This window comes from Lissotriton vulgaris, chromosome 7 (assembly GCF_964263255.1).
Source record: "Lissotriton vulgaris chromosome 7, aLisVul1.2, whole genome shotgun sequence".
Taxonomy (NCBI): domain Eukaryota; kingdom Metazoa; phylum Chordata; class Amphibia; order Caudata; family Salamandridae; genus Lissotriton; species Lissotriton vulgaris.
The window spans coordinates 201452838-201467983 of NC_141695.1; the positions used below are offsets into that span (position 1 = coordinate 201452838).

The 15146-nt window shown below is 42.9% G+C and overlaps 1 protein-coding gene across 1 annotated transcript in view; it reads right to left on the minus strand.

Moving 5' to 3' along the window:
* The window catches only part of LOC147701192 (uncharacterized), a 339006-nt gene extending 325985 nt beyond the window's left edge, over nucleotides 1-13021 (minus strand). Inside the window, exons 1-3 of the mRNA XM_086929317.1 lie at nucleotides 13000-13021; nucleotides 12391-12714; nucleotides 11254-11568 (exon numbers count right to left, since the gene is read on the minus strand). Of these exons, the coding sequence (XP_086785443.1) occupies nucleotides 11254-11568; nucleotides 12391-12714; nucleotides 13000-13021 (661 nt within the window). The remainder of the gene's footprint in view (nucleotides 1-11253; nucleotides 11569-12390; nucleotides 12715-12999) is intronic.
* Between the last annotated feature and the right edge of the window lie 2125 nt (nucleotides 13022-15146).

Here is a 15146-nt window from a genome sequence, read left to right on the forward strand (position 1 = left end):
AGGTTGCAGATTAACAAATCCTGTGTTCATAGGAGACAAAGTCTTTGAGCTTGAAAGCAGGCAGGTCATCCAAGGTTTTTGAGGTTGCTGACTGCAGGACATACCGGGATTTCGCAGAAGCAGGTTTGAGGTGGAGACAGGCCAGTAGGGCTGGGGCCAAGTCAATGGGCGTCTTCCTCCTGTTTGCTGCTGCACAGCTGTCGGTCCTTCTTCGTCTTCTTCTTTTTGCAGGTTCTTGTCTGAGGAAGAAAGATTCACGTTTGCCCTTAAATACTAGAATAAGGGGCGCTACAGGTAGGTATGAAACCCTCCAGTGGCGGGGACATGAGCCTGTCCCTGGTTGGCTGAGTCCCCCTTCTTCAAGATGCTGTGGACTGAGAGTTGTGCTTCACCTCACCTCCCCCACCTGAGGGGTGGAGTTGGCAGAGGTAGGCACACCTCTCTTCCTCACTTGTTTTTCATGCTAGTTTTCCTGCCCAAGGTGGGGGTCCGAACCAGTGAGGACCAGTTGCTGAAAGCAGCAAGTGGCCTGGGTAAGCTCACAAAGGCAACAAGCCTTTGAGGCTTCCCCTTCGTAAACCCTGCCCATCCTGGGGGAGGAGGTTTGGCACCTCATCCCAGGATGTGCATTGATTTAGGCCCCAGAGCACAGCAGGCTCTCGACCCAGGGGTCCAGAAACATGTCTGGTGGTGGCAGCTGAATGCAGCCACTCAGCTGAGACACTAGTGACAGGTTAGTTTTCTGGGGGCATATCTAAGATGCCCTCTGTGGCATTTTTCATTAAATCCCACACTGACATCAGTGTGGGTTTAATGTGCTGAGAAGTTTGATACCAAACGTCTCAGTTTTCAGTGTAGCCATTACAGTGCGCTGGAGTTTGTAATGACAAACTCCTAGCATCATATGCTCTTAATGGCAGCACCGCACTTACAATGTCTAAGGATGGACTAAGGCACTGTAGGGGTATCAGGCTCATACACCTGTACCCTCAGCACTGGTATAGTGCACCCAGCTAGAGGAGTGACTGACCTAAGCCAGGGCAGTGGGTTGTAGGCATGGCACACAGAGATGTGTTCCATTTCAACTCTTCAGTTTGATCTGCACCAGAACACGCAGCCTGCAAAGGCAGTGTGGGTGTGTAAAGGTACAAGACCTCTAAGGGTGGCACAATAAGTGGTGCAGCCCTTAGAGGTCTTCCCTGGTCACAGTGCCCTGGGTACCTGTGGTACCATTTACCAGGGGCTGACCTGTGGCTAGAGATGCCAATTAAGTTAGTTTTGGGGAAAGAACACAGGCCCTGGGAACCTGATTGGCAGGGAACCAGGGCACATAAAGTTAAAGTGCATCAGTATTCCGGCAAAAAGTGTGGGGATTACTGCAACAGAATCCCACTTTCCTACACCACCACGTCCACAGGGCCTAAAAAATAAATATTATTGGGGGGGCACACAGTCACCCTGTGGGCCACATCCGCCCCAGGGACTACCACCTCCCTGGAGCAGGCCTGTGTACAGAGAATGAAGGGAGCCATGTGCGCCCACCTCTTGTACTCATTATTGGCCCTGGGGACCGCCACCCCCTAGGGAAGGCTCCTGCTGTATCCTGGGGTGCAGACACCCGGGACCTAGCTATTTGCTTTTGTTTGGCAGGAGCTTTCAAAGCTCCCATCAATCAAAAGCAAATACTCGGGTCTGCCTGCTGGAAGTGGATTTTTCATCTCTTTCTCTCCCTGGAAACATGCAGGCAGGGTAAGAGATGAAACTATTGCTCTTGCACCTAGAGAGCTGCATTTCCAGCAGCTCCCTGTGTGCAGCTGCAATGGCGGCTCCTGCAGGAGGCAGGAGCTGGCTGGGATCGCATGGGCCTTGAGGCTCCCCCCACGATTCCATAGTACACTAAGGGCCCGATGTAGGTAGCCCTTTACCGATCGGAATCGGCCGAAAATACCGATTTTCGGCCGTTTCCGATCGGTAAAGGGCTATCGAGATGTAGGGGCACATTTTCGGTAATTTTACCGAATCGTTATCATTACCGAATCGGTAAATTTACCGAATCGGTAATATTTACCGATTCGGTAATGATACCGATTCGGTAAAATTACCGAAAATGCAATGTAGGTAGCCAATGTTCCATCAGCACATGGCTTACAGAATCGGTATTTTACCATGGAATACAAATCCATGGTAAAATACCGATTCCTGTGTACATGCACATCTGTGCATGTACACATGTGCCATGTGACAGACAGACGTGCCCTTAGGGCATGTCTGTGTGCCACATTGCACACATGCCCGTTTTGGGGGTGCTAGAGGGTGTCAAAGTGACACCCCCTGCACCCTCGTGAATTCTTTAATTACCGATTCGGTAAATACCGAATCGGTAATGCCTAATCATTCCTATGGGCTTCAAAGCCCATAGGAATGAATGGGCATTACCGATTCGGTATTTACCGAATCGGTAATTAAAGAATTGTTAAGGATTCGGTAACAAATCCAGATGTTGGGACCTACATCCCATTTACCGATTTTGAAATACCGAATCGGTAAAATTCGGTATTTCAAAATCGGTAAATGGGATTTACCTACATCGGGCCCTAGGTGTCCTGGATGGGACCAGGGCACCCAGGTACACACATGAGCGGGACCAGGTGAATATGGGGCCCATTGCCAAAATCAACTTAGGGAGGAGGTCCGTGCCGCCCTCTTCCCCATTCGATTTTCGCAGGGCTGTTTTGTCCCTTATACTCATTTCAAAGAAATGAAACCTCAACTTGAGGCTCTTACAAATATAAACATAGCAGGTGCCCCTGATGAAGCTCCACAACTGTAAAGGACAAATTATCCTAACTCATGTGCTTGGTAAAGGCAAAACAAGTGGGTTTTCTCAGCAATTCCATACAGAAAAACAATCTGAAATCCTTCATGGAGGTGACTGCATTGTTGATCTACTGGAGTGCAATCTGCATGTGAATTTGACAAGTGGATTCTTTGTTGTTGTGTCCTGGTGAGAGCATAGTCCATGGTTTGCCCTTTAAATTCCTAAGAGTATGCAAATGTACAAATCACTTGGAAGCTTTACCCATTTGGCCCTGCCCACTTTAATAGAATGCAAAGGTCTCCCTGCCTTTTCCAGGATAATAGACAGCTTAACAAGTGGCCCCACTGCCTGTTTCCTACTAATTTTGGTGAGGGGTTCTTGATGCCAAGGGATATGAGGATATCTCCACTGTAGAAGAGTGGGATCTTCTTCTTATGGTTACCCCCACTTTTTGCTGATATTTCACTGTTTTTCAACTTTAATCTGTCTGGGACTCTGCTATCCAGAACCCCAGCCTAGCTGTTTCCTCTCTAAAATGATTCCAAGTACTTTAGGTACACTCCAGTTTGGTTACTGGGGTACCCTTATGAGTCCCAAGTATATGGTACCTCAGGTTCCAAGGGCATAGGTACCCCAGAGGCCTACCAGGGGCTGCAGCATATATTATGCCACCCCTGGGAAGCCTTCCAAAATTACACCACAGGACTACTACTGCAGCCTGGGTTAGGTGGTGCATTCACTCCTTACGTAAATATAGGTTACCTATATCTACCAAAACAAAGAAGGATGAGGGGGGGGGGGCCCAAGGGGAGGAGTTATTTATAGACCAAATGGTATCTTGTCCCCCAACTATACAGTTAAACACAAGAGAGATGCCACAGGTCTTTGTCTTAATCAAATCTCATGCTGAACCCTCGCAGTATTCTGCATGCATAGATAGAACCAAAAGGTTACTATAGTTGAAAAGAAGCACAGGAGATAGATAGTTGTAGATATAGTTCAAAAAGTCAGAACCCATTGGAAAAGTACCCATCAGCCCACTCAATAGTGGAACTTCGTCATCTGGGATTTCGTATTTAGAATATGGTGTCCAAGACAGCCCTTCCTCAAAGAAATCCTGAGGCTAGCTGTGGACCCAAAGGTTGAACCTTCAACCATAAAGGATGACTGAGTTTGAGGCTGATAGTGCTCAGTTGCAGTGCTCAAGAAAGTTGTGAAGAAATGAATATAACAGATAGGAGAAAAGGTGATCCAAGTGATTAAAAATACCTATCTTGATGTCGATAAGAAAACTTTATTGGGTTTGCCCATCAAGTTGGTATTGTTCAACCTTTGGGTCCACAGCTAGCCTCAGGATTTCTTTGAGGAAGGGCTGTCTTGGACACCACATTCTAAATACGAAAAACTCAGATGACGAAGTTCCACTATTGAGTGGGCTGATGGGTACTTTTCCAATGGGTTCTGACATTTTGAACTATATCTACAACTATCGATCTCCTGTGCTTCTTTTCAACTATAGTAACCTTTTGGTTCTATCTATGCATGCAGAATACTGCGAGGGTTCAGCATGAGATTTGAATAAGACAAAGACCTGTGGCATCTCTCTTGTGTTTACCTATATCTACCTTCAATCACTACAATTATAAACCTATCAGTCACCGCTATTGCAGGCCTTATCAATCCTGAAGGCAGGGTGCTAGGTTTTGTGTGGGAGGATGCCCATGCATGAGCAGGGCCCCTCTGCAGCCTTCGTAACCTATTATCTAGGGCTGTTCTGTGATGCAGCCAGACCATATACTCTTAAGTGCATTATAACCTCGCGCTAAATGCTAAGTTTGGAATGGCTGCACGGAAACATGTTGTGTTTGGTGACCTGGTAGCGAGGGTATGATTCCACCCTTCTAGACGGAGAGGCATGTTCACACCGGTACCAGTTTAACCCCTTGCATGCTGATGACGGCCCCCAGCCGTCATGCACTACAGTGCTCGTGTGCTGATGACGGCTGGGGGCCGTCATGACCGCACCCGCGATCGGAATGTGCTGCACAGGCGCAGAATCGCGGCAGTATGCAAGGGGTTAAAAGAACCCTGGCATCACAAAATGGATGCCACACACACGAGTCTGCTGGACGAAACTCCGGCAGGAGAGGTCTAGACAATAGGATTTCCTGTCACAGGGAGGTGTATCCACCTCCCAGAAATGCTTTAGTGTGTTGAGGCTGGGTGGGTGCACTCCAAGAGTGCTTTGAAGTCTGCACTGGTGGCACATTTGGTGTCCCTGTGCAAAGCCCAGTTCAAACCGGTTGCAGGGCCCACCAGCCCCTGCTCTGGCATGAAACTGGACAAAGGAAATGGGTGTAGCCACCCCTCTTTCCAGACCATCCTATAGGTGGGTCCTCAGAGTATGTCCAACCCCTTCCTTGGGTATAGGAATGGAACCACTAACTACAGGACTTTAGATTACACCTGGACAAAACTTTGATACTGATCCTGGAACTTCGACAATCTGCTCGGATCTGGATGACTGAAGAATCTCCCTTGGAGTAAAGAAGAAGGCAACCTTGACTTTCATTGGGTTTTCCTGGTTGCTGCAGACGTGCCCTGACTCTTCACCACTTGCTGGTACACAAGGAAGCATCTTTTCTCTTCCTGCATGGGTTGCTGTTGCCAAGGCTTTTTGGGTCCAATCTGGGCACCGACATCGCAGCACTCAACATCCTTCATGGGACAGCTCGAATCCTGCTCCTGGTTGTCGTCGACACCTCCTGGTCCTTTGGGCTGCAGAGTCAAGCTTCACCTCTTCAACCTGAAATCACCCGGCATCGGTGGGAATTCGTCTATCATGTCCCTGGTCACTGGCAAATTACCCAGACTCTGTACCCTTTGCTTTCAGGTTCCTCTCATCTTCAATCTAGGCTTGGATCAACCCGGACACTTTCCTTCTTGACGGCAGCAGCACCTTGCAGCAGATCGCCATTGAAATCAGCGACGATTCCCGACACCAAAAGACACCTATGCACCAGGCATCCCAGGGTGAGGTAACTCGATTACTCCGTTGTTCCCGTGGTGTTGGCCCTAGAACCCCTTAAGTCTAAAAGGGTTTGCTCAAAGTCCTCTCGTAAGTGTCCTTAATCTTTATATTTCCAACAGCGACTTTCCCCATAGAAGCTAACGGCGTCCCTTGTCTGTGTTCTCACACTTCATGCCTACCCCTGTGTCACTAGTTTGGGTGGTTCCTTGTGGTCCCGGCGATTCCACAGGCTCTAGGCCTGGTGTCTAGTCAAGTCATGGTTCTTATACCAATTTCATAATATATGGCTTGGTTTACCCCTAGGGCCTAACATATATTGTGCTAATTTACTGTGATATATTAAGTGTAACATATGTGCTTTAAACTCTAGCCTCATAAAGAGACTAGTAGGGTGTGTTTAGGAATTAATATATATATTTTATATATGTACCTGATTTGGTTATTCTTTTCAATTAGCCATTCAAGGGATTATAGATTGGTAAAACAAGCTGCTTTACATTCTTTCAAGATTTAGCCTGAAGGCTGCTCTCCGTATCCACTACTAGGATAGCTTTTAAATAAGGCTGTCTTTAACCTAATACATACCTCTTAGGGGTTGTTTGGACTGGTACAAGATGTCCACTATAACTAGTGGACTTTATATGCCAGGCCAACTTCTCACATCCACCAAACAAAGAAGCACTTGCTTCATATAGTTAAGAGGAAAGGCCCTTGTTTGCTGGAAATGTACCTCTTTGTAGTCTTGTTGTCTTCTCTATAGGAGGATTCATGTTAGCATATATTTCTGGATGAAGATACGCCAGGAACAATCACATTGCCAAAGCACACACAAGGTCACTGGCAACATTTCCTTGTGCTCCATTATGCAGCTGAAGTGAAGCAAATATACTGGACATTTTTTTACCCAAAGAGGTAGCACTTAATATTCTACAAAGTAATACTCTATTTGGGTAGATATTTTGTGCAAAACTGTGGACTCTTGTTAGATGAAAGAGCAGATGTTATTCATTTGTGGCTCAGTCACTCACACAGCTACTGACATACCCACACAATTACTTAGAGACCCACTCACACACTCAGGCACTCACACGTCCACTGACAGACTCTCTCAGACACTGATATACTCACTCACAGATCCACTCATACTTACACACCCACTCACAGAGGCATAAGAAGTATAGGGGAGAGTGAGTGGGTGTGTGAGTGACTGTATGGGTGAGTGAATGAATGTGAGAATGGCTGTATGGGTAAGTGTGTGCTTATGTTAGTGACCATATATTTGAATGAGTACATGTGTTACTATATGAGTAAATATGTGGGAGTGGGAGTAACATTATGGGTGAATGAGTGGCTGTATCAGTGACTGTATGAGTGAGTCAGTGTGTGAGTAGCTGTGTGGGTGACTGACTCAGTGTGTCAGAGGCTGTATGGGTGTATGAGTGAGTGTTTTATTAATTGTATGTCTATATGACTGGATGTGTAATTTGCTGTATAGGTGAGTGAGTGGTTGTATGAGTGAGTGAGTGGATGTATTGGTATGTGAGTGGCTATTTGGATGAGTGAGTGGCTATGTAGTTGATTGAGTGGGTGTTTCAGTGGTATATGGGTGAGTGACTGGGTGCCTAAGGGGTGTACGGGTGAGTGAGTGAGTGACTGTGAGTGACTATATTGGTGAGTGAGTGAATGTGAGAATGGCTGTATTGATGAGTGTGTGCTTATGTCAGTACCATATAGGTAAATGAGTACATATGTTAGTATATTTATGTATAAGTACATGGGGGTAACTGTATGGGTGAATGAGTGGCTGTATCAGTGATTGTATGAGTGAGTGAGTAGGTATATGAGTAGTTGTGTGGGTGACTGATTCAGTGTGTGCATGGCTGTATGAGTGGGGGTTTTATCAATTGTATGTCTATATGTCTATATAACTGGATGTGTGATTGGCTGTATAGGTGAGCGGGTGCAGGAGTGGCTGTATGGGTGAGCAAGTGATTGTGTGAGTGGATATGCGAGTAGCTCTATGGATCAGTTAGTGGGTGTGTGAGTACTTGCATGGGTAGTTAAAAGGGTATATGAGTGGCTGTGTGGGAGTGGGTTATGAGATGTTGTATGGGAGTTTGAATATGTGTGTTTGAGCAGTTTTGTGAGTGATGTCATAAGTGATGTCATTTGAGATATCATCAGTGATGTCAGTGACCATGTCATGAGTGATGTAATATGTGAGGTGAGAAACAGTGCATTGCATGGGCATAAGTTATAGTTGGCCCGGTAACTATAACTGCTGAATTTCTATGGTTTTGAACAAGTGAAATCTCAACCTAACAATAATGTAAACTTTAGTTTTTCAGTGAATATATATATATATATATATATATACGCGTTGGCTAAAGAAAATGAAAAGTTACGTTGAATGAAAATGCCGGTTTTTGAAGTGAATAAAACCTGTTGGTGACAGCAGCTGCTGAGAGTGCATCTTTGAGCTTTCGGGCGTTTTTGGAGAAAATATATATATATATATATATATATATATATATATATATATATATATATATGAGAACCAAATCCTGGAAAGAAACATATAGTGGTACAATGTAACCCATTGGTTGAAAGAAAAACGACAAAACTGACATGTGACACAGTAATAGACATAAAGGGTAAAATAATCGGCATACATTTGATAATTTTTGAATTTAAAATGTAAAACAAAAGTTTGTAAATGATTCTTTACAAATTGAAATGGGTTACCCTCGTGGTTTCTTTACGTTTTATGATTATAACCACAGTAAAAGTGCCTAAGTTAGGAATTTGAAAGTGTGTCTGAAGCTCATCACTGCTGCGCGTGTTGCTATAGACATGGAAAAAAGTTTTACGCTTTCTTTAAAGCCTGTCAGCACATGTCCATTCTGTAATTTTCCAGCAACAGCATCAGTCAGGCCTCGTGTTTATGGCGGCAGTGAAGAGACCTGAGTCATGGCTTGTCCCCGTCAGAGAATAATTTAAGTGAGCATGATGATGACAAGGGGCTGTTGGTGTCGGGGTTTAATCCTTAGTCTAAGGTTATTATCGAGCGATTAATGATTGCAGTAGGGGTTTAGGCCAACATTATAGAAAGAACGGCCGGTGCGGAAAGATTGAAAAAAACTTAAATGCCGTTTTGAGGAGAAAACATAATGCCACTAAATGGGATTGGAAACTATCGAGATAAGGCATTAATGCCAGACAACATGTTAGAATCCTGTGTATACCAGGTTGTTGTTTGCAAACATATCTCTGATTATGCCAAATTATACCAAATGTGGTATGTGGCTGGCTATTGATGGAGTTTGAAGATATGTAGAGTGGCCAAAAGCGCGAATTTAACCCAAGTGGGCAGTGTAGCACTCTGAAAAAATGTGGTTATATTTCTCCTGTATAAAATCATATATATATATAAGAAGTGATATATATATGTATATTTTCTGGGTTGCAAAAGAGCACCTACCTACTGTTTGATGTGTATTAATCTCCCTCTAAGGAAAATAATTGGTATATACGATACAAAATTAAATAACTAAATAGAATTCTGGCACTAATGTGGGGGTAAATAAAAAAAGAGGGGTCCAGGCACTGTGATTGGTGATGGAGAGACCTGTGTCAAAGTAAGTCCTAATGACGTTGTGTGATAGAGGTGACTAAGTTATAATGATTTATAAAAAATTGGTTTGAGTTACGTGGGTTAAAAACTAAGTTCCAAATTGGTACCTAAGCAGCTACATGGGAATAATCATGGGCACGAGGAAAAGCTGGAGGAATTCAAAATTTAAATAAAGTGCACCGTTTAAAGGTGGACGCTTAGTGCTTCATCCGCGTTGTGACCATTAAGTATCTTCGAATTTAGCTGGATTATGTATTTGGACTCTAAGCGTCTAAGTGCTTGTAGTCTATTTCCACCTCATGCTTTTGGTGCAACACTATCAATGACAAAATACGTCAGGTCTTCTTTGTTCCCACTGTGGTGTGCATTTAAGTGTCTGGCAAAGGGGTAGGTCGGATCATAATTACTGATGGCACGCAAGTGCTGCAAGATCCTGACATGGACTGGATGGATTGTACTTCCCACATATAGTTTCTTACAGGTACAGCTGAGCACATATACTGCATGGTCAGTCTTACAGGTATAGTGTTCTGTGATTGTATAGGGCATTTTCCTGAATGGGAATTCTACTGTTTTAGTATTAACTCCATGTAGGCAGGCCTTACATTTTGAGCAGTTAAAGAAACCTTTTTGGGCATGTAACCAGTTCATGTTCTTATTCATACTTTTGTTCACAGTGGGGGCATAGTTAACCAATTTTTGTTTCATTGATATTGCTCTGCGGATAGTTAACCGAGGTAATTTGGCACACTTGTGACCGATGGTGGGGTCCATTTTGATAAGTGGCCAGTGCTTGGACATGATTTTACGAAGGTCCCTATGGTGTGTGCTGTACCCTGTGATCATTCTAGGAGTAAAGGGTTTGCTATCACTACAGTCAGCAAATGCTTTTGGTTTTTCTTTTGGTTTGTCTTTTAGTAGTTCCTGTCGGGTAAGATTTTCACTCTTTTTTCTAGCTTGATCTAGTGTCTTTTCTTTGTATCCTCTTTCTCTTAATCTAGAAAAGAGGCTTTATATGTTGTCACGTAAGTCAGTTTCTAGACTGCAATATATATATGTGTGTGTGTGTCTTCAGGGTGGATAGGTGTGGAGTTAAGAATAGTAAATCTATCCATAACTATGTACACTTATCTTCTTGATATTTTTGTCATATATACTTTTGTCCTCGATACTCTGTCACAACAACAACACCTAAACCAAAGAAGAACTGAAATGTACTCTTATATCTAGCATTATTGCTAGGAAAAGAACCATAGCTATATCGTGGCGATCATCAAAAGCTCCACCACTCCGATGCTGACAAAGATGGGCTATGAGTGAAAGCACCCATTACATTGTGAAGAAAAGAGAGCTTAGAAAGAAACATATATCTAATCAGTACTAGCCACATTTGACATGAAAATAGAAACACAACACTCACACATGCTGAGATTGACCAAACCCAAAAAATAATAAGGAACAGGATATGACCCAACAGACATAGCCCCACACCCTGCCCCGGACTGCTTGTTTGTACACTGGGCATTTTCCAGGTGAGCTGAAGCCATTGTTGACAGTTGTATTCATTTAAAGAACATGACGACATATAAGAAAATGCCAGCACAATTGGCTCAATAACAAAAAAATGGGAAATAGGTTTTGTATGTCAATTGGGTTGAAATATGTACAAAGCCTGCAGGTTCGATATATTGTAATAATAGACAACTTGCTTTGTTACCTCAGCTGAACAGGTTATCTTAATTGAGAGTAAATATTAAGACGCTAACTTGCCTTTAACAGTGACTTTGATGCTTCTTGTCACTGGACCTGAATCCACTCCTTCCACGCTCACAGTATAGATGCCTGAATCCAAGACACCAGCATTGGAAATGTTAATGGACCCAGCACCATAGACTTCCAGTCGTCCTTTGTAGGAGTCATCAATCTGCAGAAAGTTATTGTCTATGTCCCATGTGACAGCGATTTTTTTACTCTGGGTCCAAGTGATGACTGGTGCCCACAAGGATGGAGTGTATGTGATGGGCAGGGAAATCAAGCCACCCACTGTAGTTTCAACAACAGTTGGCGAAAATATGGTGATTTTGTCTGTAATTATAGAAAACAAGGAGCTGTAGGTTTGCACAGTCGAGTCAAGGACACAGAAAGAGAGTAGGGAAAGTTATATGAAAGAGCAAAGTATAAGAAACATGTTTTTTTACAATTATGAAACCATTAGGGAGTAACAGATAAGTGAGCAGTCAACCTTATGTGTACAAATAAGGTAAAAGATCTTGTTTATTCTACTCACCCATGTGTGCAAGTCACTTAGAAGACCTTGGGAGTGAAGGTGATAGAAACAGTGACAAGGGTTACTCTGAATATCAAACAGAAGAGCAAAGATGGAACTATTCACCACCTAATGAGTACAAAAATCAAAACCCTTGCCCTGCTCTCAGAGAACTGGTCAAACACACATGTTATGGAAGAGCAATGTTAACTGCCACCAGCATATTACAGAAAGCTTCACTTAGACATAGTGCAAAAGGTATAAAAAATATATGATATTGGTGACATTAAACACAGCATGTGGAAAAGAGCTCCTGCCTGGGTACCTGCTGACCACAGGCTTTGATCTAGGTATGGCTGACTCACGGTTCTGATTTCAATAAAATAGATACCAATCATGTGGGTAATAATAATAGGGTGTATTATTCAAGTACTTGAATTTTTTTTTTTAATTAGATGCTACCATGTTAAACCTACCCCTACAAGTGGACTTGTCAGAGTAGCCACTCTCTCTCTCCTTGGTGGCCTAATTAAATTATCTTTTCAACCGTCTTGCATTGATAGTTTGTTACATGAAGCTTTTAAGATTCTTTTAGCTGCAAATTAACTTGATTGTACTCATCCTCACTGCACAGAACTCACCCTGAATATTCACTTGAATTGTTGTTTCTGCCAGAATCTGATCAAGTGGTCCTTTCACTGTTACCGTGTAGTTGCCACTATCTGTCAACACAGCGTTGGAAATATTGATAAAGCCAGGGTAGAATATCTTTAGTCGGTCTTTGTAGAGGTCATTGATTTGTGGATTTGTAGAGTTGAGCACCCAACTCACAAGAGTGGTTGAGTTCAATCTCCAGATGATGGTTGGGATCAGTGTGGTGAAAGTGTATGCGATCGGTATGGAGATTAAATATCCTTTCAAGCGGTTCAGTGTGCTGGGGGCGGAAATTTTGATGATGTTAAACGCTGTGGAAATAGAAAGATGCAATGGTTACAAACGAAACACATGGAAAAGCACATGAAATAGAATGTAAAGAGAAGGTATGGCATGCAAGAAGAGCAAGACATCAAATGAGATCAGAAGGTTAAGAATGCGGCAGCAGAACCTTTCAGCCACTTGTGTGGCTCAGGAGGTACATCTGCAACACCAGCAGAGGGAAGTCCACCCAATTCAGGCTTTGTCACCCCATATATGTATTTCCCTAGAAACTGTTCCTGCTGGCATGGCAGGAGACACCTTGAGTGTAATACTCAATGAGGTCTTCACCACCATGTCAAAAGGCCATTGTAGAACTGCTATCATGAAATTTGGGTACTGGGAATTCACTCCTAAAGAAGAGTTACATTTGCAGTACTCACATCACAAATGTCCCAGTCTTATCTGAAATTTGCAGTTTACAAAAAAGGAAACATTCTCGGTGACTTCTCTTTGTGTCTCACAATAACCAAAGTTAGTTGTACATCTCTGTGCACTTTACTGTGCGCTAACCAGTAGTAAAGTGCCTGGGCGCCCCCCCCCCCCCTCTCTCCCTCCCCCTTTCATCATGGTTGAATTGGCCTATTCCTAACTTGTATATTTAACTTGACAAAATGTCCCTAGTATATGGTGTACAAAGAGGTACACAGGGGCTAGATGTTCAATGCCACTTGTGAACATCAGCTCTTATTGAGCCATCCACTACAGTTGCAAAGCAAACATGGCTTCAGGTCTATCCTGTGTAGCCTGACTACTGCAGTGCCAACCCTGAAGTGTGACCTGTCAAAATAACTCTTTTCACAGATAAGAACCTCATTTTTAAATATAATAGTAAGTCACCTCTATACAGCTCCTATAGCCTACAAGGTAAAGTGCATGGTATTTCAAAATGTGGCATGTAAAACATTAATATTACCATGTCCCTATAGAGACAAGACCCAAAAAACTATTTTCACTGTGACACGCCTAGCTGTCCTCCATAGAAAATCTGAGTGCAGATTAAAATGCTAATAATACTAAATTGGAAACTGGACACCCTAGAAAAATAATTCAACAACTATTTTTAATAGTTATTAAAATCCAATTCAATGGTTAATTCAGATGTTTAATAAATACCAAGGAGAAGTACGTTTTAGAAATTCACCCATTCCAAGCCTGAACTCTCCAAAGGCTAATTAGCATAATCCTCTGCCATCTCTCAGCTTGTGCTCATGTGGGGTAAAAGGAGAGCGCGAGTGCACCGGGTTATGTGCTTGTTAAAGAGAGGGAGAGAAAACTAACGAACTAATGACTAGAGACACTTTTTGATTGTGCTGATCTGTTTTGATATTTTATTTTTTTTTACATTTTTTTTATGAAAATTATTTTTCTGACTTCATTATAATTGTAATTAACTGTATATAAAAGTGACAATACATATACACACAGTGAGATAATAAACAGTGAAATAAATTGTTATAAAAAAATACAGAAGTGCATTCCTTTTTCAACGCGTTTCGGCGTGAGCCTTCTTCAGGAAGTCTGTATTCATGCACCAATGTCTTAAGCTTTATGGCGGATAACACACGATGGGATTCTGGGGTCTGATGGATAATCTATGTATCTGTCCTCCAGCTAGTTGATGGATATGCTTGTGCTCATGCCTTGAATAGGTGTGAAATGCCACCAGGAGCAAACAGTAGCTTGACCTTAATGGGAAGTGATTACTCGTTTAAGCTCAGCAGAATGTACTGGGTGGGGGCTGTGTGCCTCCTTTTGACAGCACAGTGCTAAATCCTGCTTGTTCGGGCTGTTTAGCCACATTTAACACTTGGGGCACTCTTCACAGGGAGAGAACAGGATGACAAGACAATTATTGTGTATCCCCTGTCTGGTTGTTGAAGGACACTGCTTTTAGACTGCAAGGGTTTGTTTTCACCTCTGTAATCTACTTTTCTAATTTGGTTTGGGATTTTTAATGTTTTTTCATTTTGTCTTTACTACTATTTTGGTGATGCATAAATACTTTACACAATGTCCTAGGTATAAGCTGTCTGCTTTATCCCATAGATATCATGGGGTTGAGCTCAGTTAAGTTAGTGACTTTAAGAGTTCACCCTGACAAAAGTTCTGATTCTTCTTTGAGATGGGCGGTAGCCCCTCCCCTATAATGTTCCAAATTCTTACAAACTTGCAATTCAAAAGGTTTCTCACAAAAAACAACCTTGATGCCAATAACACTAATCCCAAGGCCTAATATGTTTTGCAACCTGCTATGAGGTTTGCCTGCTACATGGATATAAATCTGAAGCTCTTCTTGAGTTGTCCCAAATCTCCCTCCCTTCTGCTTGTTTATATGCCATACACTGCCTCACTAAAACAAACATGAAGGACATATCTATTAGATGAATACCCAATCTAAACTCAAAATCTGCAACATGCT